Source organism: Orycteropus afer, unplaced genomic scaffold (assembly GCF_000298275.1).
Source record: "Orycteropus afer afer isolate SDZICR_OR568_19922 unplaced genomic scaffold, OryAfe1.0 scaffold00394, whole genome shotgun sequence".
Lineage (NCBI taxonomy): Eukaryota > Metazoa > Chordata > Mammalia > Tubulidentata > Orycteropodidae > Orycteropus > Orycteropus afer.
This window is the reverse complement of record NW_006921981.1, coordinates 2,835,932-2,849,755: the sequence shown is the minus strand read 5'-3', so window position 1 is coordinate 2,849,755 and position 13,824 is coordinate 2,835,932. Positions and strand designations below refer to the sequence as shown.

The following is a 13,824-nucleotide window of genomic DNA, read 5'->3' as shown; positions in this document are numbered from 1 at the left end:
TTCTGTGGAAAATGTATTTAGAAACCAAGGTCTGGATACTTGAGTTGTTTATTGCTTTCGAGATGTGATTGCTTCCAAGCTCTCAGTGGCCAGAATTAAGAAGTATATGTCTATGTGTGTATTTACATATGCAGATTAATATCCATATTTATTTTATATCCGTATTTAATAAAATCTATCATTTAATTCCAAATCCATTCCAGCACAGCAGAGCTCATTCTTTTTTCTTCTTGTCTATATTTTTAACTCTCTTATAGTAAGAAATCTAGCTCCTGTTAATGTATTTATTACTTGAACTGTTTCCTCTTAAAGTAACAGTCTTCCATCACTGCCACTGCTCCCTCCCTTGCATAGATGCTCTTCTTACCTCCATTCAGTTGAATCTTGGCACCCCTCACAGCTGCTGTCCCCCTGATTAAAGGTTCTCTTTAATGTGCTCTCCCCACCCTCCTTGAACTCTGACATCCTTTTTTGGCCTTTCTCATGTGTAGGTGCCTCTCTCACCTTACTGAAGCATTAACACCTCTGCTGGGTTAAACAGGCATCACTTTCTCAAGAAGAATTAGCTTAAACTGTCATATTCTCTTTCGTAGGAAAATAGTTCTTTTAAAAAACAAAACAAAACACTGTCTATATATGGTACAAAGTTTGTAATTTACTCTTGAGTAGGGGTTGGATACAAGAGTGTTCTCTGAAGCAAAAGGTTTAGTGGAGAGAAGATGCTTCTTCCATGGTACAAAATTCTATTTTTAAAATAGCTGTTATCTGAGTTCGTTGGTGAGGTGATAGGTAATTAATGCCAAATACCTGCTCATACGTATGGCAGGATGCAGCTGTGGGCAAAAGGAATCATTATGTAATGAATAATCATTATGAAAATAATCATAGAGAATAAGCATCGAGAATAATAATTCTCTTCAGACTCTCACTACCAGGTATTAAAAAAATGTATGTTGTTGTTGTTGTTATTTGCCATCGAGTCGGACCCGACTCATAGAGACCCCTCCTTGGTTTTCTGAGGCTGTATCACTATGGAAGTAGATTGCCCCATCTTCCTTCTGAGGAGTGGCTGGTGGGTTTGAACTGCCAGCCTTCTGGTTAGCAGTCAACTGCCTTAGGCACTATGCTACCAGAGCTCCTAAAAAAAAAAAAAAAAATGTATATGCATATATAAATATATAGAAATATAGACCCCATAGTTTTACATGTACAGTTTTATCACATAATTGGGTATTTCCATTGAGTATAATGAAATGGTATAAATGAGGATGACCCTAACAAAATTAAAATTTTCTCAGAAAGCTTTGTTACGAGTTAGCAACAGAGCTTCTAACTCTTGTCCATCCATTCACTGCTGCTGTGGAGACTCCCAAATGGTTTTCATGATGTCGTTATTGTCCCTGACTTTATTTAGACTTCTTGCTCTTGGACAGAACAGCTGCTTGCTTGCTTCAGGGCCTTTTGGTTTTCAGACTGCAGTAGTCACAAAATGGTGACTTGTTTTTGGGTTTTCTCTGTCTGGTTAATTTTGGGTCTCATTTGAGGTTCCTAGTATTGAAAATTGGCCTTCAATTTTATAGTCTCCCCTTTTTCTAAAAGCATCTGGTTTTTCACATGGAGCATCTTCTTCAAAGTATACTCTTCTTCTCTTAGTTGAACAATTATTTGCAAAGTAGCTAGTACCTGGTGATCTAGACCCAGGTCTAGAGAAAATCTGTCTTCATTATTGTGATTGACTCAAACTTGGAATTTGTTTTGGCATTTTTTTAAAGATATGAAGGTAGAATTTTTTTTATGTTGCTTCAATGACTGCTACCTACTCTACTGTTTCCCATTTTTTCCTGTTGACTGGTATTGGAATGACTGGTGCTTTTGCTGCTGTTTTGGTTTTCTGTAAAGTGTACTGTTACAGTGTGCATGGTCAACACAGAATTTCCTTTTTTTGTCATCTTTTTTGTCAAATACATACTACTGCTTCTTGTGCTGTAAGGATGTTATAGTCTGCCTTTTTCCAGAAAGAATTTAAGGTAGCACAAGGCCAAGTTGAGAGCTAAGCTCTTGCCTCTAAAATTGACTTTTGTAAGATGCTTAAGATGCTAATGAAAGAAATAGGTGTTACAATCAAGACAAACTGGTCTCTCTTTCTCTTTAACCACATTGTTAACTCCAACACACATACCACACATACACACACACCTTCCCACACATACACTTTTGGGTGGCTGGAAACAGTCTTAAAAGCGATCCCTTCATATATAATTGTGAAGAGGCTATAGTGTTAACTTCCTTTTCCTCATCTTCCCAGTTTCTGTTTGAAGAAGAATCAATTTTCAGTTACTTGATTTTATGTGTGTTTACATACATTTTTTTCCAGTCCAAGAAAAATGTGGGTAGTAATATTTTTATATTTGTCTTCTTACAGAAGAAGCATGCGTTGCGCTGCTATTGTCAAGCCATGCAAGTTTACAAAGGAAAAGGCTGGTCTCTTGCAGAGGATCACATTAACTTCACTATTGGGCGCCAGTCCTATACTCTTAGGCAACTGGATAATGCTGTGTCTGCATTCAGACATATTTTAATCAATGAAAGTAAACAATCTGCTGCTCAACAAGGGGCCTTCCTCAGAGAATATCTTTATGTTTACAAGGTAAATGCTTATTTCCTAGAGTAGATATTAAAATTATATTTGTCATTATTTTCTGGAAAACACATATTCATTTCTATCTCTTAGGTGTCTAGTGAAAGAAAAAAAAAAAGCAATGCTTTATGTTTTCTGTCTTCCTGATTCTAGTGAAATATCCTTCCTTCCTATTAATTTATCTTGGTTACACTATAATAATCCCAAAGCAAGCTTCCCATAGATCCATACTGCCTCATCTTTCAGAGGAACAAAAGGAACATATTTTGCCAGTGGATGATATCAGAATACAATATATATAAATTTTTCTGTGATTCTATAAATATACCATTAAAAAAAAAAAGTCTACCAGGAAGAGATTAATGACATTTTTCCTTTTTTTCAAAGATTCCGAGTGTGGTCACAAATCAAATGTATACTGAAATATTAAAAATCTCTTTTAAAGAAATGTGGAACCCAGATCTATGACCAAGAAGCATAGCCCATCACTACTTTATTGTGACAGATAATTATATGTATTCTTATGAATCCATTTTGCTAGCTTTCTTTGTTAGATGATGTTGAGGTTCTGATGCATAGTGACTCTTCGTACAACAGAATGAATTACTGCCCAATCCTGTGCCATTTTTCATAATGATTACTATGATTGAGTCCACTCTTGCAGGCACTGTATCAGTCCATGTCTTTGAGGGTCTTCCTCTTTTTCTTTGATCCTCTGCCAAGCATGATATCCTTATTTAGAGACTGGTCACTGTACCAAAACAAATTGGTTGATGCTCAACCATTTCAGAAGGTAGAATATTACAAAGAACATATGTACTGAAGGAAGCACTTCAGGTTATACTGAAGGCATTGGCAAAAAAACAAGTCTTCAGGAATTGATGGAATACTGACTGAGATGTTTAAGCAAATGACACAACACAGGAAACGTTCACTTGTCTATGCCAAGATATTTGGAAGACAGCTATCTGGCCAACTGACTGGAAGAGATTTATATTTGTGCCCATTCCAAAGAAAGGTGATTCAATGGAATATGGAAATTATTGAAGCATATTGTTAATATCACACACAAGTAAAACCTTATCTTCTGAAATTAATGCAGAAACCATTGCAGCAGTACCTTGGGAGAGAATGTCATGAAATTCAAACTGAATTTAGAAGAGGATGTGGAATGAGCGATAGTACTGCTGATGTTGGATGAAAGCAGACAAAACCAAAAAGATATTTACCTATGTTTTATTTTTCTATACAAAGACATTTGATTGTGTGGATCATAACAAATTATGGTTAACATTGTGAAGCATGGGAACTCCAGAACAGTTAATTGTGCTCATGGGTAACTTATATATAGACCAAGAGACAGGTGTTTGAACAAAACAAGGTTATACTTCATGGTTTAAAATTGGGGTTGTATCCTTTCACCATACTTATTCATTCCATATGCTGAGCAAATAATCTGGGAGTTAGGACTATATAAAGAAGAACACAGCATCAGATTAGAGGAAGATTCATTATCAACCTGTGGTATGCAGATGACACAATCTTACCTGTTAAAAGTGAAGAGGGCTTTAAGAACTTACTGATGAAGATCAAAGATTGTTAAAAATTTCAGCCTTTGGTATGGATTATACCTTAACATAAAACAAATACATATTTCCAATATATCCAATGCCCAATAAGCAGCATCATGATAAATGAAGAAAAGATTGAAGTTGTCAAAGATTTCATATTACTTGGTTCCACCTTCAACACCAATGGAAGCAGCAGTCAGGAAATCAGATGTTGTATTGTATCGGGAAAATCTGCTGCAAAAGACCTCTTTAAAGTGCTGAAGAGCAAAGGTGTCTCTTTGAAGACTGAGGTATGCTTGCCTAACCCAAGCCCCATGGTGTTTTCATTTGGTTTATATGCGTATGACACCTGGACAGTGAATAAGAAAGACTGAAGAAGAGTTGATGCTTTTGAGTTGTGGTGTTGATAAAAAATACTGAAAGTACCGTGGACTGCCAGAAAAACTAACAGATCTGTCCTGGAAGCGAAAATGGCCAGACTTTGTCTGACCTGCTTTGATATTGTTGTCAGAAGGAACCGTTCCCTGGAGAATGATGTCATGCTTGGTAAAGTGGATGGTCAGTGAAAAAGGGGAAGGCCTTCAGTAAGATGGATTGACACACTGGCTACAGTGATGGCCTCACTCATAGCAAGGATTATGAGGCTGGCGCAGGACTGGGCAGTATTTTGTTCTATTATACATAAGGTCGCTATGAGTCAGAGCTGACTTGCCAGCACCTAACAATACCAACAACAGCACATTCTTCAGTATAGATTATACCTTAAAATAAAACAGAAATCCTCACAACTAGACCAGTAAGCAACAGCATGATAATCAGAGAAAACACTGAAGTTGACAAGGATTTCATTTTACTTGGATTGAGAATGAATGCCCGTGGAGGCAGTAGTCAAGAAATCCACTGGCATATTGCATAAGGCAAATGTGCTGCACAAGACCTTTTTAAAGTGTTAAAATGCGAAGATGTCATTTTGAGGACTGACTTGTGCCTACTGAAACTGGTATTTTCTCATATGCATGGGAAAACTGGATGATGAATAAGGAAGACTAGAGAAGAATTGATACCTTTGAATTAACGGTGTTGGTGAAGAATGTCGACTGGACTGCCAGAAGAATGAACCAGTGTGTCTTGGGAACTGAACTGCCAGAATACTACTTAGAAGTGAGGATGGCAAGACTTCGTCTTACAAACTTCGGACATGTTATCAGCAGGGACCAATCCTTGGAGAAGCATGTCATGTTTGGTAAAGGGTCAGTGAAAAAGAGGAAGACCTTCAAAAAGATGGATTGACACAGTGGCTGCAACATTGAGCAGTCATACCAGTGATTGTGAGGATGGCATAGGACCGGGCAGTTTTTCATTCTGTTGTACATGGAGTCTCTGTGAGTCAGAATTTCCTTGACACCACCTAATAACAACTCCAATAGGAGTCTAGTAAAATGGTTTATTAAAATATATGTAATTATCTGTCACAGTTAAATTGTGGCCAGCTAGCTCTTCTTGATCATAGATCTGAGTTCCACAGTTCTTTAAAAGAATTGCAGTAGTCTGGTAAACATTTGATTTGTGACTGTTCTTGGAATTTAAAAAAAAAGATGTCACTAATTTCTTCCTGGTGGACTTTTTTTCTTTTAATGTTCTTTTCATAGAATCAGAAATAACTTCATAATATATTGTACCCTGTTACTGTCTGTTGCAAATATATGTTCCTTTTTTTTTTTTCCCCCTCTGAAAGATGAGATTTGGGTCTATGAAGCTGCCTTTGGGATTATTTTAGTGTATCCTGGAGAAATTAATAAGAAAGAAGGATATTTCATGTGAAGCAGGAGCACAGACAAGATAAAGTATTGCTTTTTTGAAATAATAAACCAAAAAAACCAAACTCATTGCCATTGAGTTGGATCTGACTCATAGCAACCCCTCCGTGGGTTTCCAAGGCAGTATCACTATGGAAGTAGATTGCCTAGTCTTCCTTCTGAGGAGTGGCTGGTGGGTTTGAACTGCCAGCCTTCTGGTTAGCAGTCAAATGCCTTAGGCACTGCGCCACCAGAGGAAGTTATATTTATCCTCCACGGTCTGTGAGTTGTGAATATTATATCATGTAGAAAATTAAAATTACTTCCTTTTGTGCTTTATTAATTTGAAATCATATGGGTTAGATTTTGGCTGATAATGGTACATTAATGAGTCACAAGAAGTAAAGTGCTTACCAAAATAATGTTTGCAAATGTAATATCCAAAGGGAGCTAGCTATTTAAGTAACCTTAGGAAGATCTCTCTTAAGTTTGAATGAATGATGAGATCTAAAGTTCTTTGTAGTTCTAAAATTTTATGATTCTTCTGCATTATATGAAGCTAGTAATGGTATAGGTTAATATTGTTGTTTAGTATATTTTTAGTATCTTGTGCATTAAAAAATGAGAAAGCAAATTAAACAAAAAAAAAAGGAAACTATTCTCCTAAGTTACTCTTTTTCTTTTTTTTGTTTCTCCTAGAATGTAAGTCAGCTATCACCAGATGGTCCGTTACCACAGCTTCCTTTACCGTATATTAATAGTGCAGCAACACGGGTTTTCTTTGGCCATGACAGACGACCAGCTGATGGTTAGTAAAGCCTTATTTGGCCTTATTATCTAGTGACAATTTTTTTTTAATGTTTTTTCTTTTCTTTGCCCATTTACAAAATGAAATGTAGTTGGTAAAGAATATTTGGATCACACGACTGTATAGCAAATCACCTATTGTCCTTCCACTGAAGATAACCCCTACTTTACTGTTTTCCCTTCCAGACCTAAACAACTAAAAACAAGTGACAACAAAATAGCTGAAATTGCAACTTTTCCCAAATAATATTATCATGCTCATGTTATTACGTAATCTTGATAAGCATTGTTAATGGCTGAAAAAATATTTCTTTCAGTGTATATAAAATACTTTATTTTACCATTCATTTTTTACACATTTAGCTAGTTTTCATGTTTTTGCTTATGTAAAATCATCTTTGTGTATAAAGTTGTTTTAACTTTTTATTACGGAATTCTGAAATGTACATTTTTTTACTTATCTAGTGCTGCTATGAGGAGCTCTGGTAGCATAGTGCCTAAGGCACTTGACTGCTAACCAGAAGGCTGGCGGTTCAAATCCACCAGCCACTCCTTGGAAGGAAGGTTGGGCATTCCTACTTCCATAGTGATACTGCCTCAGAAACCCAAGGAGGGGTCACTATGAGTCGGGGCCAACTCGATGGCAAATAACAACAACAACAACAACAACAGTGCTGCTATAACAGAAATACCCAAAGTAGATGGCTTTAACAAACAAATTTATTCTCTCACAGTTTAGGTGGTTAGAAGTTTGAACTAAGGGTGCCAGCTCTAGGGGAAAATTTTCTCTGTCACCTCTGGAGGCAGGTCCTTCCCTCCTTTCAACATCTCTGGGCTGGTGTTCCTTGGAGATCTCTTTTTGTCTTGGAATCAGTTGTCTCCTGGGTTTGGGAGGTTCTCAGTGCATTGCTTTCTGGTCCAAAGGGCATGCTCTGCTTCCAGCTCTATTATCTTTGTGGTATTGCGGTCCTTCCCTCTTTGCTTGCTTCTCTCTTCTTTCATCTTTTGTAAGATAACAGATGATGCAGGCCACATCCTAGGGAAATTGGATCAGGGCTGTGACCTGAGTAAGGATGTTACATTCCACCATAATCCTGCCTCATTAACACACAAACATAACCTACTTCTTACTAACATAACCTAATCATGCCTCGTTAACATAACACATCACAAAATGGAGGATAATTTTGTCATATCACAAAAGGACAGATAACTGCAAAATACTGGGAATCGTGGCCAAGCCAAGTTGACATATATATATGGAGGACATAGTTCAGTCCATGATACTTGGTTCCCCTAAAATTCATGCCCTTGCCACATGTAAAACACATTCACCCCAGCATGTCAACCCAAAAGTCTTATATCTCATCTTCTAAATCATCTAAATCAAATATGAGTGAGACTTACAACTTACTCCATTTTAGGTCAAAATTCTTAAGCTGTGAACCTGTGAAATCTAGAATACAAGTTACCTGTTTCCAAAGGACAGTGATGGAACAGGCACAAGGTAGACACTTCTATTACAGATGGGAGAAATTGGAAAGATAGAATCATGGGCATTAAGCAAGTCCAAGACCCAGCAGAACAATTTACATTAGCTTTCAAGCCTTGAAAATAATCCTCTTCTCTGAGATCATCTAGGCAGTGGCCCTGCCCTCCACACTCTGGGTATTGTCTGTGCTGTCTGGATTTTGGCTGGAGGCCCCTTAGCCCTGGGCTTCACCTCTGCTTTCCATGTCAACTGGGATGGCAACTTTGCTTCCTGGGCTGTGGGTAACCCTGTTCTCTTAGTACATGTGAGTGGTGACCCTACTTCCTAACCCTGTCAGGCTCCATTTTTTCTGGCGCTTGGACATGGGAGCCCCACTCTTCACCTTTGGGCAGTGATTTGGCCCCATCATCCTGGCACACAGGAACAGCAGCCCCATACTCCAGAACTGAGTTGGTAAAGATCTGATTCTTTGAGACCTAAGAGGCTGTGTCCCTACCCTTTTGAGACCAGGAAAGCCCTGCTTCCCATGCTCCTTGTTTATTCAGCTTCTACTTTTAGGGCCTGGCCTGTGCCCTATTTGGACAAGTGTTACAAAGCTCTTTAGCTGAACTGATAAGTGCCCAGAGACATCACACTCTGGCATTAAGCCTCCACCTGAAGGAATCAGCTCTCTTGCTCTGAGTTGGCTGCTGCACTATCTCTTGCTAGTCTACTAGTTCTGCCCATCCTGTTTTTTTGCTGCTGCTTCTTGCCTTCTGTGTCATCTCTTCTATTAATTCTGGTCCTCATCAGAGTTGCCTGTGACATCCATAATTCCAGCAACAATCTCTTTAGGGCAGTCTGAGCTTTTACTGTCAATCATCTTAAAACTTTTCCAGCCTTTATCCATTACTCCATTGCAAAACTACTTCCATGTTTTTGGTATCTATTAGAGCAGCACCCTACTTTCCTGGAACTACATTCTGGCTTGGTTATCTAGTGCTGCTATAACAGAAATACCACAAGTGGATATTTTAACAAACAAATTTATCTCACAGTTCAGGAGGCTAGAAGTCCAAATTCAGGGCACCAGGTCTAAGGGAAGACTTTCTCACTCTGTCGACTCTTAAGGATGGTCCTTGCCTCCTTTCAACATCTGTCAGCCAGGTGTTCTTTGGAGATCCCCATGTGTCTTGGTGTCAGTCTTTATCTGAGTGTAGGAGGTTCTCAGTGCCAGGACCCTTGATCCAAAGGGTGAGCTCTGTTCCTGGCTTGCTTTCTTAAGGTCCTTCCTTCCCTCTCTGCTCCCTTCTCTCTCCTTTTATCTCTTATTAGATAAAGGTGATGCAGAGCACATTCCAGGGAAACTCCTCTTAACCTCTGATCAAGGTTGTGACTGAATAAGGGTATTGGCATCCCACCCTAATCCTGTCTCTTAACATAATAAACATAACCAAATCGTTATTATCATAATCTAACCCTGAATCATTAACACATAGAGGTCAGGACCAGTACACAGTACTAAGTGGAAGACGGCCACACAATACTGGGTTCATAGCCTAGCCAAGTTAACAACTATATTTTGGGGACACAATTCAATCCATAACAGCACAGAACCAGAGAACACTAATATTCTGCAGTTCTTGCTGAAATCCTTTTTAAAATATAGGAGTATTTCCTAAGGATTGAGTCCTAGAATGGCTGTATTGGGCCAGGAGTATAAATATATTAAGTCTGTTGATGAATATTAAAGTAAACTTTGTGATTCTAAACACTGTTTGAGCTGACTCAGTATGTTTCTCCTTGAGATTAATGCTTTAAAAAAAAAAAAATTACCAGAATTTTTATAGCAACATTGTTTTTAATAGCAAAAAAAAAAAAAAAAAAAGAATTAAAATTCCTAATGCGAATAATTCAATAAATTTTGGTATATTTATATAATGGATTTATGTTATAGGAAGTGAGCAGATGAGTCTACGTATTTCAACATGGACATGAGTTCTATTGAACATAATGTTGAGTGAAAAAAGCTGGTTACAGAATGATACATCAAACAGAATTCTGCAACATTCTGTTTGTTGTTTAGGACCTCTGGTAGTGTAATGCCTAAGGCACTTGACTGCTAACCAGAAGGCTGGTGGTTCAAACCCACCAGCCACTCCTGGGAAGGAAGGTTGGACAATGTACTTCCGTAGTGATACTGCCTTGGAAACCCCAGGAGGGTTTGCTAGCAGTTGGGTCTGACTCAACGACAAATAACAACAACATGTGTTGTTTATGTATACCTCCTATATCATAAAATTAAAAAAATTAGGTGAGAGTGACACTTAAACTTTGCAGTAGCTCTGGGGAGGAAGTCTGTTGGGATTGCAGGAGAGTAATAGAGTTGGTGACAGAGATGACAGCAACTCTCTAACATTGTATAACAAATATTTAGACTCCTATGTCAACAGTGGACATTGTTACATTTTTGTATACAAATATTATTTTCCATGCTTTTTCTGTATATTTGAAATATTTCATAATAAAAATTGTAAAAATGTACAGAAAATACATTCTTCTGGAGTGAAGAAGAAAAGCATATTAGTATCATAAGCAAAGTTCCAATTAGGCTGGACTATTAATCTGGCCTTGGAAGGAAGGTTGGGCAATCTACTTCCCTAGTGATACTGCCTTGGAAACCCAAGGAGGGGTTGCTGTGAGTCAGGTCCTACTCAAGGGCACGGAACAACAACATTAATCTGGCCAGATAAGAGGATATGTTTCTCAGATAAGTGGAAGTGGGCAAGAATGAATTTGTACATGAACTTATTAGTATAACTTAGTTTTATTTAAAATATGTTTCATTTGAGGACAAATGTTTGTAATCATGACATTTAATTATGACAATTTTTTTTAGGTGAAAAACAAGCAGCTACTCATATAAGTCTTGATCAAGAATATGACTCTGAATCTTCTCAACAGTGGCGAGAACTTGAGGAACAAGTTGTTGCTGTGGTTAACAAAGGAGTAATTCCATCTAGTTTCCATCCTACACAATACTGTTTGAATAGTTATTCGGATAACTCAAGATTTCCACTTGCAGTTGTAGAAGGTGATATCCTAGAATTTTCAGTCATGTGTTTTGTTTGTTTGTTTTACTTAAGCATATTCAAGATAATTAACCATGAGCCAAACCTCAGTAGAAGCTAGAGATGGAAAGAATTCAGGAGCCCCAAATGATGAGGGCTTTAATGCAGGTGTATGCAACGGGCTATCAGATTATAAAAGAGGGAATGACATTCTTTGGTACAGAGAAATTGGGAAAAGCTTCCAGAGGAGAAAATTTAACAACTATATACTAATTGTACATTTATAAGGTGGTAAGAATCGTTCTAGGAATCCCTGGGTGGTTCAAACAGTTAAGTACCTGACTACTAGCTCTGAAGGGTGGTGTTTGAAACCACTCAAGCACCTTGGAAGACAGGCCTGGTGATCTGCTTCTGAAAAGTCACAGCCTTGAAAACCGTATGGAGCAGTTCTACTTTGTATTCATGTGATCACCATGAGATGGAATAAACTGGCGACTAACAACAATAATAGTAAGGAATGCTCTAGGTAGGAGTGCAGAGATAAGAAAGCAAAATATGTTTAGAGAATTGAAGTGTAGGTGATATGTGAGGTTAATTAAAGTTATTAATTTAGGCTTTTCTTTTATAGAACCAATAACAGTGGAAGTGGCTTTTAGAAATCCTTTGAAGGTTCCACTTTTGTTGACTGATTTGTCATTGCTCTGGAAATTTCAGCCTAAAGATTTCAGTGCAAAGGATAGCGAAGAAGTTAAAGAACTAGTAAGTTATTAAAAGGTATTTGTAATAAGCATGTTTAAGTTATAGTCTAACAAATACTGTAATAATGTTTCAATTTCTACTTAGTGAGCTATACTTACTCTGTTTTATACTTACTTTATCCCTAGTTATAAAAATTATGATATGTGTTTATTGTTGAAAATTGATACTATGGGAAAACATAAGGAATAAAAGTAAACCTGTCTTCTCAATATCTAAAAATAACAGCTTTACCATTTGCTCTATGGTTTTCCAGTCATCGTCATTTATGTATTTTCTCTACATATTTGGGATCTATACTGTATATGTGAAAGCATTTCTTTCCTGTTTTTCGTTCTGTGCTTTATATACATGGTCTACTTTTAAAATAACCTTAATATTTTATTTTCACATATTTCATCATATGGATTCATAAATTATTCTACTATCTCTATAGTGCTGTTTTGTAAATTTCCATTTTTAGTGTATGGTGTTTTATCCTTATTTCTGATTATTGATGTAAGAAAGTTTATTAGGCATAAAATTAGAGGATTTTAGGGAATGAATATTTTAGTACCCTATTGGTTTTCCACTCCTCGGAAGGAAGATGGGGCAATCTACTTCCGTAGTGATACTGCCTGGGAAACCCAAGGAGGGGTCGCTATGAGTCGGGTCCGACTCGACGGCAAACAACAACAACAACAACATTGGTTTTCCAAAATAATCATGCTTCTTTCATTAACATTTCTTTGGCGACCTATGAAGAGAGAACTTGTAGGAAGATGTCTGTTGTACTAATTTTGATATTTTATAAGCTTTATACTATTTATTTTCCTCTTGAAATGTTTTGAGAATTGGAAGTTTTTCTGGTTAAATTCATTGAAGACACTATGATTACTTACTGAATAGTTTGAAGATTGAGATTTTCCAAGTTATGTTCTATTATTCATAGAGTCACCATGAGTCAGAGCCAACTCAATGGCTCATAACAGCTACCACAGCAATTCTGATTTAAATATTATCAACCTTAGGAATTTTTCTAATGTCTTAAATGCCTGGTGTACAGACTTGAAGAGAATGAACTCTTGGAAAAATTTTTTACAAAGACTTGTTGTTTTTGTTATGTGCTGTGGAATCGGACCCTACTCATAGCGACCCCTCCTTAGGGTCAATTGGGGTCCCACCCTTCCGTCTGAGGAGTGGCTGGTGGGTTCTTTACATATGTTAAGTATGTTAGTTTCTGCAGTATATTTGATTTTAAAGAAGGTTTATTAAAGTTAAATAAAAATTGTCATTGTATTGAAAGTTGTGTTTCATATCTTTTTTTAAATTGTGATTTGGGTGAAGATTTACAGAGCAAATTCACTTTCCATATAGCAGTTTACATATACTTTGTCTCATGACATTGACCACAGTTTACCACAATGCAACAGCTCCCCTCCCACTTCCTCCCCATGGTTACCTCTTCCCAGTGTCCATCCGTCCATGGACTTCTGCCCCCTATGCTGTCTCCCTGTGCATAGGCAGCCCTTCTTTCTCGGTGATTGTTCTCTCCAAGGAGTGTATCTACCTCAGGTAAATGTTAAACTCATATGCCTGTCTTCTGTTTGGCTGGAAACCACAGGTGTGGGTTCAGTTCCAGACCTGAAGGGCAGCTAGGGGCCATAGTCTCAGTGGTTCCACCAGGCTCTATCAGACCAGCAAACCTGTTCCCCTCTATCAAGGATCTGCTACA

General features: G+C 37.5%; 1 protein-coding gene across 1 annotated transcript in view; it reads left to right on the top strand.

Moving 5' to 3' along the window:
- TRAPPC8 (trafficking protein particle complex subunit 8) overlaps positions 1–13,824 on the top strand; it is a 121,328-nt gene that overhangs the window by 55,743 nt on the left and 51,761 nt on the right. The window contains exons 14-17 of the mRNA XM_042782627.1: positions 2,423–2,647; positions 6,705–6,813; positions 11,183–11,377; positions 11,983–12,113. Of these exons, the coding sequence (XP_042638561.1) occupies positions 2,423–2,647; positions 6,705–6,813; positions 11,183–11,377; positions 11,983–12,113 (660 nt within the window). The remainder of the gene's footprint in view (positions 1–2,422; positions 2,648–6,704; positions 6,814–11,182; positions 11,378–11,982; positions 12,114–13,824) is intronic.